The 13,587-nt window shown below is 35.7% G+C and overlaps 1 protein-coding gene across 3 annotated transcripts in view; it reads right to left on the minus strand.

Moving 5' to 3' along the window:
• LOC140149220 (cerebral cavernous malformations protein 2 homolog) overlaps nt 1-13,587 on the minus strand; it is a 42,392-nt gene that overhangs the window by 25,838 nt on the left and 2,967 nt on the right. For all 3 annotated transcript variants that reach the window (XM_072171441.1, XM_072171440.1, XM_072171442.1), the window contains exons 2-7: nt 3,742-3,930; nt 2,917-3,000; nt 2,292-2,390; nt 1,832-1,919; nt 737-792; nt 265-385 (exon numbers count right to left, since the gene is read on the minus strand). In XM_072171441.1, the coding sequence (XP_072027542.1) occupies nt 265-385; nt 737-792; nt 1,832-1,919; nt 2,292-2,390; nt 2,917-3,000; nt 3,742-3,930 (637 nt within the window). The remainder of the gene's footprint in view (nt 1-264; nt 386-736; nt 793-1,831; nt 1,920-2,291; nt 2,391-2,916; nt 3,001-3,741; nt 3,931-13,587) is intronic.

Genomic DNA, 13,587 nt, shown 5'->3' on the forward strand with positions numbered 1-13,587 from the left:
TATAAAATGTTAAGAATTTAAAGCCGGTTTGTTTCAATCGTCCAATCCAAACTTCTCTTTTTAAATCTAAACACCCACTTTTAACACATTGGCAAAGATGTGAAATATTCTTACACTGACTTTAGTAAGTTTACAATTACATTCTTGACTTGTTGACCTTTACAATTCATTTCAAGAGTTAATGATTTAATTTTGATTATCAGTATTCTTAACAGTCAAGAAGTTCAACTCCATTTAATTATTGGTAAAAAATATAAATCTTACCTCTCCTTGATGATGGCGGTCTCCCCGCATTGATTTCTTGGTCAAAAAATTTCATTGTTAATTCAGTATACACCAGGACAAAAGTCTGCTGTATCAGTGAACATATTTCATCTGCTTTTTCCTGTAAATTAAATAGCAAATGTAAACAGGTACATTACATTAGGCAAATTTGATCCTATGTGGGTCAAGTTTCTTGATTTCTATGCTTATGAAGACTTGAAGATTAAACATTGAAAGGTTTGCTATAGTCCCATACAAAACTGTTCAGTATACTTTTGTACAAAAAAAATCAGCAAATCAGTAGTTTCAATTAAAATTGTATTAAATGACCATGTCATTGCATAGTACATGTGACGACAAGAATTTGTATCAGACCCTGTTGAAAATAATATGCGGTGGATGTAAGTAGTACACTTATTTTGTAAAAGATATTTTGCTTCCGATTTTAGCAATGAACTTTTCATGAACCTACCTTATTTTGACACTCGCATATAACAAGATTACAGTTATCACTATGGCCTTCTATGGCTGTCAATAAAGAACACATAAATAAATGAAATCAATTACCGTACTTTTATCTTATAAATCTAGATTATTGAAAGTGGTCTATCCTTCATGTAAACCTACATGAAATTAGCATAGTGTCAAGACTTTAGATGGGTTATACAACTTCATTCTTAAGCTGTATAACCCCTGTCTTGATACTAGGCTAACACTGTGATGACTTACATAAAGTTTATGCCTTAAAATGGCACTTCAATCATTTGGCGCAGGGAGGTAAATAAGAATAAATTACTTGGTAGGCAATTGAATTTTTTCTTACCCAAAAATTGACTGGGTGGGCAGCTGTAATTACTGGCCGTCAGGCCCTCAGATAGGAGATAATATGAGATTATTTAAGGGGAGTGTGGGTTTTCCAAAAGGTAGACCTCTTTTAGCAAAAGCGAAAAAGTGGATTTAGACCGAACAATTGGTAAAATTGAATCCAAAAGAGTTGTTTTCAAAAGTAACAAACATGACGTAAAACCATCTTGACACAATGATAGATCCTGTTATTTTGACTCTAATATGTGTTATTTATCATACTGTGTTGGATGAAGTTGTAGCTGTAGTTGCTGCTGCAAGACAGTAGTTTATTATTCTTGATAAGTACCTAGATCTTGTAGGATAGTTGCTATAGAAATCATTATTGTTATGTGTTATGTTTAGCAGTGGTGATGTTGCCTTTTGAGAGATGTCACACTTAACCACTAACAAATGCTGAAGTGAAACAAAATATTGGCATAAAGAGCAAAGTGTTGTTTTGGTTTTCTGACAGAGAGGACAATGATTCTATCTGAAACTATCACAATAAACACGGTAAATGTGTGAATTAGTACCTATGGCAACTTTGTATCAAACAGTAATATTGACTTTGATGTGGAAATTGTTCAAAATAATTGGAAAATTCTAATCTTTGTGTTATTTATTAATAGGAATATGTGGAGAATTTAAAATGGACTCCCTTAAAAAAATGAATACCTCTAAAATGTCCTGCTACACAGTATGGAGTATGTAAAAAGCTTACCAGTTTTAAAAGCAAGAATATGTTGATCGTCGTCCCTCACATAACTCACTGCAGCTATGTTGTGAATCTCTAATCTTTGAAGTAATTCCTATATATAGTGAAAGAAAAAGGATGTACACAACGGGGAATATCATTTTATTGTTCATATCTGTCATATACACATATGTACTATTCCATTGAATAAACATAAACATTTATAAAATCACTGATACTTATCACTTTCACAGTCTACTAAAAGGATCTAGTCAGTTATTTCATTTTCAGTTGCTTGCAAGTTGTCCCAATTGCCCAAACTAGAAGTTGTAAAGTAAGAATTTGATTTTCCAAATAGTGTTATTTTGACTCAACAGGCTTAATCTATTCTACAAACTCATCAGCACTAATTTCTATTGAAGTTGGAAGAAAATGCATCATAAAAACAATAATATCTTTTCAAATAAATCTGCCTGCATGTACGTACCTCTCCATCCCTCTTGAGTAGTTTGACCTGCCTAGCTGACAGTGTGAGGATTGCATCATGATCCTTCCTAGTGCTATTCCATGGTAACTGATGCTGCCTCTGTAGTAAGATAACAAACACATGAAATGATGGTGAGTGAGATCATGATAGGTTGGGGTTGGGGTGGTTAGTTTGATTTGGTTAGGGTGGGGGCTGGTTGGGGCTTTGGGTTTGTTTGGTTTGATTGGTGATTGGGTGGGTTGATGTGTTGGGTTGGGTTAGTTTTGGGTCTGGTTTGAATTTATTGCTATAATGTTCTCCACAGATTTCAGTCATGTGTGGTTTGATTGCTTTTGAGTCGAGGTATGTCTCAGGAGCAAATGCAACTTTAGGAAAAGTGGTTTGCATTTTTGTTGTTGTTTTTTAGTAAAAAAGGCTAACCTCCCAAAATTTATTTTTACTGTATTTTTTTTTGGCCACTTTGTAGCCAAATTTTCGTATTGTGTTTTTAAATGTAAAACCAAAGAGGAAAAACCCATCAAAACATGGAAAAAAAAACAATGCGCTGAAATGCGGTCTTCTGAGACAAATTTCTTTTTTCCCTTTTATTTGGCCCTACAATAGATTCATAAATCATATCACTTACCTTTCCTTGATCTATATATCTAAGCAGTTCTGTACGTTTGGTTGGATCTAGCGCAAATGGTACATTTGAAATAATGCCTAAGTACTGGAAAGAGTGAAAATAAAGCAAAACAAACTTTATTACTTCAATCAAATTCATGAATATCAGTACCATTATGAATCAACATAGTAAGCTAGGTTAGACAGTTATACCTGATCAAGATTGATATCTTTGCTGATTATTGGTTATTTATTGCTCTTTGGGTAGTAATAAGTTGGTACTGAAGATTCTGGTAGAAATTGTCACTCTTATTAAAGATGGATGACCTGATCAACAGCCTCATCCCCCCCCCCACTTTTTCCTATCAAAATGGAGATTTTGGCATCAGAAGAAAGCTCATATTCTTCCCATAATCCTGGTCTAAAATACATTCCGCTTAGATGTTATGAATGAAATAGCCTCATCCCCAATAGTGGTATACTACACATGCCGTTCTATGGGCCATTGTGAAACACATTTTCACTTCTAATATCAAAACGACTAGTGCAATTGACCTCAAAATTTGGAAATTGGATTATTTTAGTACAGGCCTCAATGTGTACGGTACAAAACACAATAAAAAAAGATCTGATCACCTACCTTTAGAAGGAATTTGAAAATTCTAAGCTCAAAGTTTTTACATAGCGCTTCATATGGCTCTGCTAAAAAAATTTTGTGACAGACTAGATCTCCATTTTGGATTTTCTGTTGACTACATGGGGTCCAATTGGGTTTGAGGGTGAAAAAAAATGACATGCATCTCGAGAAAAACTCTGAGAAACCCTGGTTTCTGTACAATAAATTTACCTTGATTTCTTTTTCTAAATAGCTGTCTATGAGTAAATCTGGCTGTACTTTATAATCTGGTGGAGTGAGTGCAACTGTTTTCAAGGGTCTTCTCTTCTCTACTCTTGGGACAGTGTTCTCTCTCACTGTGCTTTTATTACGTTCCACAGTTCCTGATGGTTTGCTGCTGAAAATAGACATAATGCCTCCCTGAAACAAATCAAAAGATGGATAAGATGATTAGACAATTAGATCTATTCATACAGCTTAAAAATAGCTCACCTGAGGATAGCTTTCAACTCACTTCAATTGAGTCGTTTTCAACCCCAACTATTATGGACAAGTTTCAATATCAGGGAATATAAAAGAAACAAAATAATAATACTAAGCAAACAGATAAACAGGAAATGGTTATAAATAGTTCCTGTCAATCTATTACCTATCTAAAGGTTCAATATACTAATAATTTAGATTTGAATTAATTTTCTTGCTCATAAAAATAATTTCTTTGTGTGTAGTATAAAGTATCAAATTATATTGGAAATATAGCTTCATGCAGTGGAAAAGTGCAAGCACACTGGATTCATTATTCTAAGCTTGGGCTATATTTTCATGAGGTTTATAAATCATATGTGCCAAAATTGTGTGCATGACTTCACATTATGAATATCAATTAAATTGTGTACCGCTTTTAACCACCTGGCATTTATAGATTATTGTTTCTGTTGTTTTTCTTGTTTCAGTTCCTCTTATCATGTAAACATTGCAGGATTAGAGCAAGAATTGCCCATTTGTAATAGCTTTGGCCAAGAAAAATAAAAGGCTTGTCTATCAAACCCACACATTATATTATTATGTGGAAGCCATTAAACAAGAAACAAGCAAGTAAGCTGAAAAACACAGAAAAAAATTGGTCTAGTCAGATAGCACATTATTACAGTTTAAAAAAACCCCAATGCATAGCACATAGCTAATTAGCTATTTTGCAAAATGTTTGAGAGACCTTCGGGCCTTAGGTGTATCATATTTTTAGATATATGTGTGTGTGTGGGGGGGGGGGGGCGGTGTACATGTGTACAATATAGAATGTAGAAATTGTCAAATGTCTTGACATGTAGCACAGCTATGGCAGATAGGCCCTTTTTGTGGTAACACCTCCGCATTATATGCAATCCAAAAACATTTAATTGCGATAAGAATTTATCAGCATATGAACACTTATAAATATAAATGTACTATGTACTGTGTACTGATCATCAAAAACTTAATTATATCGCTGATAAACACCAGCATTATTTTAGTAAACGCTATCATTTGCCATACTGTCTGTAAGGAAAACATTCTGATCTGCTGACATCATGGTCCACATGGAGAATTGATTTGCATAAAAATGATAAAGCTGACATAGCCAACATGAATGTACACAATTATTTGCTCACTACGTTCTGAAACACCTGTTCTGAAGTATATTTTCTGGTACATTAAAAAAAAAAAATTAAAATAAAATAAATTAAATCTACAGTGCTTTGATGATAACTGTTCCAAATGCAATAAATGACAATATTTAGTTTGTAAATAAAATGTTCAAGGATAAAACAATAAATAATTTACTGCAAATGGTGTAAAAACAGGGAATGTCCACTTTTTGTTGGTGTCACAAATTCTTTGATGTGTACATGTCCGGGGTACATGTAATGTAGTACAACAAACAATAATAAAAACTACGCTAGCCTGACCTTGCCTTACATCAAACAAGCGAGGCCATCTATACTAGCTAGCTCAGTGCACAATACATTGTTGTTGCGCAGAAAATACCTCAATGGGAGAATGAGTCATACAGGCCATAAATAAAACATATGCTGATAGTGTATGTTGAAACAAGAAAAAAGTGCATACAAAAAACAGCAAATTTTAATAGATTGGAGCTTGCTTATCATCTCTAGTCTAATTTGAAGAGCATTTCATTTATCTTTCTTGTCCCCACCAAAAAATTAAATATGTGTATGAAAGATGCAGATTTCCCAACAAATTTTGTATCACACTGTGACATGTTTATTTAAAATCAAAATTGCTTTGGATATATTATGTATATAATCAAAGCCAGAGTGTTTCTTGTCATATAAACTAACCCAACAGGAAAACAAATATGTTTTCCCTCCCTCGATTGAGGTGGGGGTGATGGTGTATGTTTAGATACCCCCCCCCCCACAATCTCTGCACATTCATTTATTTTGAGGAATTCATTTCTAACTATCTTCAGTAGATAGCATTAAATACTACATCCTGACCTTTTTTGACCAAATGATAATCTTAAAATTGTGTAACATAACCAGTGGCGGCACCAGGAATAATTTTTCGGGGGCATGGGGCCAAAGTAAATTTCGGGGAGAATCGATGAATTTTGTGTTGTGCAAAATTGCCACAAAAAATGGAAATTTACATTATTTTTTGGGTTTTGCTTCAAAAGTGGGGGGAAGGGGGGGGAGAAAAATATTTGGGGGGAAATGCCCCCCTTGCCCCGCCACTGAATATAACACACGGGTGATTTGAGTTTTTTTGGGGGGTTTTTTTGCGATAAAACATATATATATGCCATTGCTAACAAAGTGCTTTAATCAAGTATCTCAGTTTTGTGATGTGAGACTATTAGCAAATTATAAATTAATTTACATACAGGAACCGTATTCATTCCATTTTAACCACCCAGGTCACTTGACGAAATCATTTTGGGTGGGTGCTTATTTTTTACATTGTTTAGGCCAACAAGACATTAAAAGGCCCAAAATATTCATCTACTGGTATCATCATCAGTGTGTCATATGTTTCAGACCATGATTAAGATTTGTATGGGCAGTTTAGGGCTCTGGTAGCCACATTTGGACAGTATTTTTTGTGGGACATGAGATCACATCAGACATCGAATTGCATTCTGAATATGAAGAATGTCCTTCTGATATCAAATTATTTTTTATTTTTTGAAATTTGCGATATAATACAAATGGCAAATGATTGAAAATTGATATTTAACAGTCCTCAAAGTAAACTTTATAAATCTAACTGGGATGAAAAGTCCACAATCAATTGAAAAATTTGACCTTTCATAATGTGGATTTTTTTTCCCCCAAAACACCAAAAAAATTAAGGTCTTTTTCAGCCTTTTGGGGGAAAATGTATATCTTCAATATGAAAGGTCACATCGTGAAGTTAAAAAAAAATCAAAATTATTTGATATCAGATGAACATTCCTGGTATTCAGAATGCAATTTGATAAGTCTGGTGTACTCTTAGCTCCCACAAAAAATACTGTGCAAACGTTAATATCCGATTCCTTAATTAATAAAGTTAAGGTGTCATATGAGGGATTGGGTGCTAAAAAAGCAATTTTTGAAATTTCACTTATGATATAACTTTAACATTCAGCTATCTTTTACTTTTTATTTGATACAAATCGCACATCGCGTTCAAAAGTTATGGGTGAATAACACATGCATTATATTTCTTATGTATTCTATTGTTTTCAAACAGTATTATTTAAGTAATCAACTAATAGAAATTAATTACATGCCAAAATACATCAATATAACAGAACAAATTGCTGCACATATATAATTCAAGTGACATGACAGTTAAAATAACTATTTCTAATCATAATATTATGCTAATTAGCTAATTAATATTCATATTTCAATGTTATAACTTTAAAGTAGATTTTCTCCTATTTCATATTTTGGCGGAAATGCATTTTCAAAAAAATGTGGAGCCAAAACTACACCCCCTACAGACATCAAATTTGGCAGAAATATGCATTATATTATGATCTATATAATGGACCTCAATCAAACAGCTTAGGATTTACCTAATTTCATACCAGGTGCCCAGACAAAATACTCAGAGATCATATGTAAGAAATATCAAAGTGTCTAATTTTGCCTTACCCCCTGTAGGACTCAATCTTTTCAAGAGCTAAATTTTGACACCTCAATCAACTTCATAGGACATTCATTTGTGGAGCTATATTTTTTTGAAAGTTTGACCTTCAACACTTATTAATTATGCAATCAGCTAATTAATTATGCAAATGAGATGAAAAAAATGCTTGTCTTTATATTATACTCATATAGACTTAATATGAAGTTGATGTAATATTCCCTTCATATATTTTTGTCAATCCCTCATATGACACCTTAATGAACTAATATTATTTCAGTTCGCTTGTTGTAAAGTCACTGGGTGGGTGCTTATAGGGGCATGGGCGTTTACTGGAACGAATACATGTATGTTAGGTTAAATTAAATTTGAAATTGGCAATTTAGGGTTGGGTTGCAAGCTTCACTACGCAATGAAGGTGTACTCAATGAAGGTGTAGCTTCTTTAAAATGCTGAATCAAAAAGGCTGCAGTGATGGTCTTTCTTAAAATGACAAGATTTTTAATAATACAAATAATTAGAACAAGATTTCATTTTTAAAGACCTAAAGAATAAGGGTTAAACCCAATGGTCAGGTTTTATGACCACAAAGCATTTCACATTTCTTCACAAAATGCAAAAAAATACACAAAAAATGCAATGGGTGTAGTGCCCCCTTAAGGATCAAATGGCACCTAAATGGTGTTTGACCCTCTGGGTGGGGCGGCACTCTCTATAATTTAATACACAACTTGAATAAAAATGGGGTCATTCGGTATGAAATTTTGGTTTTAACAAACTGTAAAATGGGGGTCATTGGGTGCAAGATGTCCAAAAGGGGATCATTGCATGAGCACAAACATGTAAACATAAAGTACGAAAGCAACTGGATGATTGATTTCAGCAGGATTATTTCTTGAAAACAATGGGTCATTGGGTAGTGGGTACCTGAATTTTGTAAGGGGTCACTGAGTAATAGGTAGACCAGTAACACAAAAAAGGGGTCATTAGGTACAACTTACAAGCCTGTTTAAAAAAAGGGTGTCTATCCCAAGGTATGTATGCTGCGTATCCGTTATGAAAGTAACTTACACATTGCAATGTAGATTATTACGCCTCATTAATATACACGAGCAAATCATGCTAATTCATTGTTCAATTTTCTCAGGATAAAGTTTGGACTAGATTTCCTGCCTCATCCTCAGAGTCGCAGTGAGGTGTGCATATGGTTTACATCTGGGAAATACGGCAACTATTTTCCCCTCAGTACTGGCTATGAGCCTATTTACCAAAGGCTCACTTTGGTGAACAAAATCAATTTAGAGGTTGCTAATGCTAAAGGGTCATTTTTACCCCGTATTTCTATTGTTTTGGATCCATAGTTTTAAAACATTGGAACTTTTTGAGAGCTTGAAACCTAGTGGCTATAGTAAGTGCTACCCCTAGCAGATCCCTTCAGGCTGATCCCTTTTCCTTCTTGGGGCCATAGAAAAATGACACTTGTACAAGCAATGGCATGCAATGTCTTGTACGGTGAACTTTTCACCTCCATCTAATACATACTTCTTTGTCTTATTAATTCATATACTTTTAGCATCTCTAAATGAAGGGACTGATGGGGAATGTATGTTATATTACATGTGGTCATATTTGGGGGAAACTGCCAAAAGCTATCTGACCTTTTTAGTATTGGCACCCTTAAGTCCCTCATCATCCCCACTTTAGCCTAGGCCTAGGAGCCGGGCTTGGGGAACTTAACTTTAAAAGTGATGGTTATGTGCTGGTCAATAGGCCCCTTTTTTGAAGTTGATATACACATGACCCCCTTTTTTCAAGTCATATGCAATGGACCCCCTCCCTTTTTTTTAGGTTCGGCTAGCCAATGAAATTTACCCCCTTTTTTCTAGAATCTCAAAATCCCATAAAATAATGCGTAAACTTTTTCAAACTCTTATTTCAACAAATTTGTATTGGAAATTTGGAACACAATATAATATATATTAGAATTTTGCTCCATTTTTACAAATTTTCTTAGATGACCCCTTTTTTCACAATTTTATACCAAATGACCCCCTTTTTTCATTTTGTTATACCAATGATCCACCATGTATCATGTGCTAAGAAAAGGAATAAATGGGTCACACAAAAATAATTCATAAATACAAATATTACAGACTGAGGAGAGAGGAAAAGGAGGGAGGGGAAAAAGGGAAGGGTGGGATCCGGGGATGAGGGAGGAAGGGGAAAAAGAGAGAAAGAGAAATAGGCACAATAGTACACTGATACCATTTGAGTTTTAAAAACTAAATACACACATTAATCCGGTGTATTGATATCATAATAATCATATAGTGATGTGCGCCCATAATATGAGAGTAGCACAAGATGGCGACCTCCAGTAGTAAATAAACCAGTGTTATCTAATAAGAATATTAGATCTTTGTGTTCTGCGTAATCCATCCTGATATGTGTTCATAGTAAACACAATATGGTGATCAAAAGTGACTGGAGAAGAAGTCACAGCTGTTTTAACTGCTTGTAAGTGGGAGAAATAATCCCAGTAAAATTCGCACGAGTGAAAGGTGCAAAATTTTGAAGGCATGCACGACATGTCAACGTATCGCAAGTCATGCAAGTAGTAATAAGGGTATATAGTAAGCGTCAAATTTAAGCTAGAAAAGCTTAATGAATAGCCTTGCAAGAAGTTGTAAGCTTCTTAAAAAGTAGTAAGAAGCTGTAAGCTTATAAAATAAAACTGAGCAGGCTAGTAAAAGTAAACCTGTTCTGTGATTAAAAATCAAGTCAAGTGACTGATTTTGACAGGAGCGCTTGAGCGCTTTCTTGATTTCAGCTAAAAATCAAGCCGGTGGCGCGTCCCTTAGGCTAACAAATACACGCTCAATTACACACATTAGTCATGTAAGCGCTCCGCGGCTTTCTTGATCTCAGCTTAAGATCAAGCCGGATGCGCTTCGAGCGAGTCAAATACACACGCATGACATACAACGGCCTTTCTTGGTTGGTGGTCAAAACCAAGATTCCTGAGTTTTCAGGAGCTCGCTTGGCGCGCCTTTCTTGATTTTCGGGTTAAAATCAAGTGCGCTTCGATACAGCGATTTAGAAATTAGGTGAATACGCATATAGTTAAAACACAAATAGTACAGCCATGGCCGATCAGGCAGTAGTAGCTAGTCGAATAACACTCTCACAACCAGAACCATTGGTTTTAGAGGGAATCTCTCTGAGAATTGGAAAAATTCAAACAAAGGTTTGAATTGTTTAGGTGGCATCAGGTTTAACGGCAAGTACCGATGCACAACAAACATCAACATTTCTCCACGTAGTGGGTGATGAGGCTCTCAGCCTATATAACACATTTGAATTCACAAATGAGGATGACAAAATGAAACTTGAGCCAGTAATGCTGAAGTACGAGCAGTACTGTGCACCAAAGAAAAACATAACGTACCAAAGGTACTTGTTCTTTTCTCGTCATCAAGATACAAATGAAAATATTGATCAGTACGTGACAGAGCTGCGTACTCGTAGCCAATCCTGTGAGTTTGATACGCTCAAGGATGGACTGATCAGAGACATGATAGTTATAGGTGTCAAAGACAATAAGCTGAGAGAAAGTTTACTTCAAGACGCTGAGCTAACATTGGATACTGCATTAAAAAAGTGCAGAGCAAAAGAGCAATCGCGAAAGCAGGCTAAAGAATTAGTCAAATCAGGTACATCATCACATGTTGACACGGTCAATAGAAATAAAAGACCTACTAGACCTAGACAACAACAGTCACAAGCTAGACAACAGTCACATCAAAAGTCAAACCCACATCAGAAAACTGAAAGTTCAAGTTCAAAATGTGGAAGATGTGGAAAGCACCACAAAAATAAAGATGAGTGCAAAGCGCTAAAAATAGAATGCTTCAAATGTGGCAAAAAGGGGCATTTCGCAACCTTCTGTCTTTCTAAAAAGTCTCAACAAAGCAGAAGCAAAGTAGATGAAATAAATGAAAGCGATTCAGATCAAGAATACTTTGTTGACATTCATGCGATCACTCATGAGCTCACAACACGGAAACGTGATGAATGGGTTGTTAAGCTACCAGTAAACAAACACAATGTTTCATTGAAACTAGACACCGGTGCTCAGGTCAACATATTACCTCACTCAGTGTATAAGAAACTGAAACCCAGACCAAAACTGCAGAAAAGTTTTGTGAAACTTAGGGATATTCTGGTACAGTCATTCCAGTTCTTGGTAGATGTAAAGCAGAAATAAAACACAAAGGCAAAACACAAGAACTATCGCTCATAGTCATACCTAACCAAACAAGACAAGGCGTCAAATTTAGACCAGTGCTTGGGTTAAAAGGCGCGTGTGAGTCATTGGGTCTCATTAAGTTAGTTTGGAATGTGGAGGTAGACTCAGTTGAAGATGAACTGACAGATACTGTTATGGAAGAATTTAGCCATGTCTTTAAAGGGCTTGGATGTCTACCAGATACACATACAATACATGTAGATCCCTCAGTACCACCAGTACAACATGCTTGTAGAAAAATTCCATTCAAATTATGCGTGACAAAGTCAAAGCTGAATTGCAAAAGAATGGAGAGTATTGGTGTTATAGTCAAGCAAGAAGAACCTACTGACTGGGTCAGTAGCCTAGTAACAGTAAAAAAGAAAAATGGTGATATTCGGGTATGTCTCGATCCTCGTAACTTGAATAAGGCTATAAAGCGTGAGCATTTCAAGCTACCATCACGCGAGGAGATAATGGCTGAATTTGCTGGAGCAAAGTATTTCAGTAAATTAGATGCCTCATCAGGGTTTTGGCAAATAAAGCTCGATGCAGAAAGCAGTAAACTTACATGCTTTATCACACCCTTCGGTAGATACCGATATTTGAGATTACCATTTGGGTTGAATATGGCACCTGAAGCCTACCACCAGAAGATTCATAGACTGTTTGAATCAATAGATGGGGTAAATACAATGATGGATGACATTATTGTATGGGGAGCTACTCGTGAAGAGCACGATACTCGCCACGTAAAGTACTAGAAACCGCTTCTAAAAATAACATGAAGCTAAATAGAAGCAAGTGTGAGTTTGGAGTAACCAAACTGATCTTCATGGGAGATCTTATCACTGATCAAGGCATTATGGCAGATCCAAGTAAGATTAGTGCCATAACCAATATGCCGCGCCCTCAGCAGAAAGCTGATCTTCAAAGATTTTTGGGCATGACAAATTACTTAGCCAAATTTGTGCCAGAACTGTCATCAATGACAGCACCTATGAGAGAACTGCTTGATCAGCAGAATGAGTGGATTTGGGGTGATGCGCAAGAAAAGTCTTGGCAGCAAGTGAAGAAAGTGCTCTCTTCAGCCCCTGTGCTTAAGTTTTATAATCCAGACAAACAATGCAAAGTATCTGCTGATGCATCTAAAGATGGTCTAGGAGCAGTCTTACTCCAACAACATGATGATGAGCAGTGGGCACCAATAGCCTATGCATCTCGTGCAATGACAAGTGCTGAAACGCGCGATATCGCAAATCGAGAAAGAATGTTTAGCATTGACATTTGCATGCGAGCGATTTCATCAGTTCCTGTATGGTCAGAAAGTACAAGCTGAACGGACCACAAACCGTTGGTAGCAATATTTAAGAAGCCACTTTCTGAAAGTCCGCTAAGATTACAGTTGATGCGCATTAGATTGCAAAGATATGATCTTGAGTTAGAGTACACACCAGGTAAACTGTTATTTACAGCTGACGCCTCTCTCGAGCTGTAGATATTAATGCATCATCGCATCCTGATGAAAGTATGGAAGATGACATAGATGTTTATGTTGATATGATCATGACATCACTTCCAGTAACCACAAGCTCAACTAAGAAAATCAAAGAAGAAACTTTGATAGATCCTGTGCTGCAAAAGCTAACCAA

The sequence above is a fragment of the Amphiura filiformis genome, chromosome 3 (assembly GCF_039555335.1).
Source record: "Amphiura filiformis chromosome 3, Afil_fr2py, whole genome shotgun sequence".
Lineage (NCBI taxonomy): Eukaryota > Metazoa > Echinodermata > Ophiuroidea > Amphilepidida > Amphiuridae > Amphiura > Amphiura filiformis.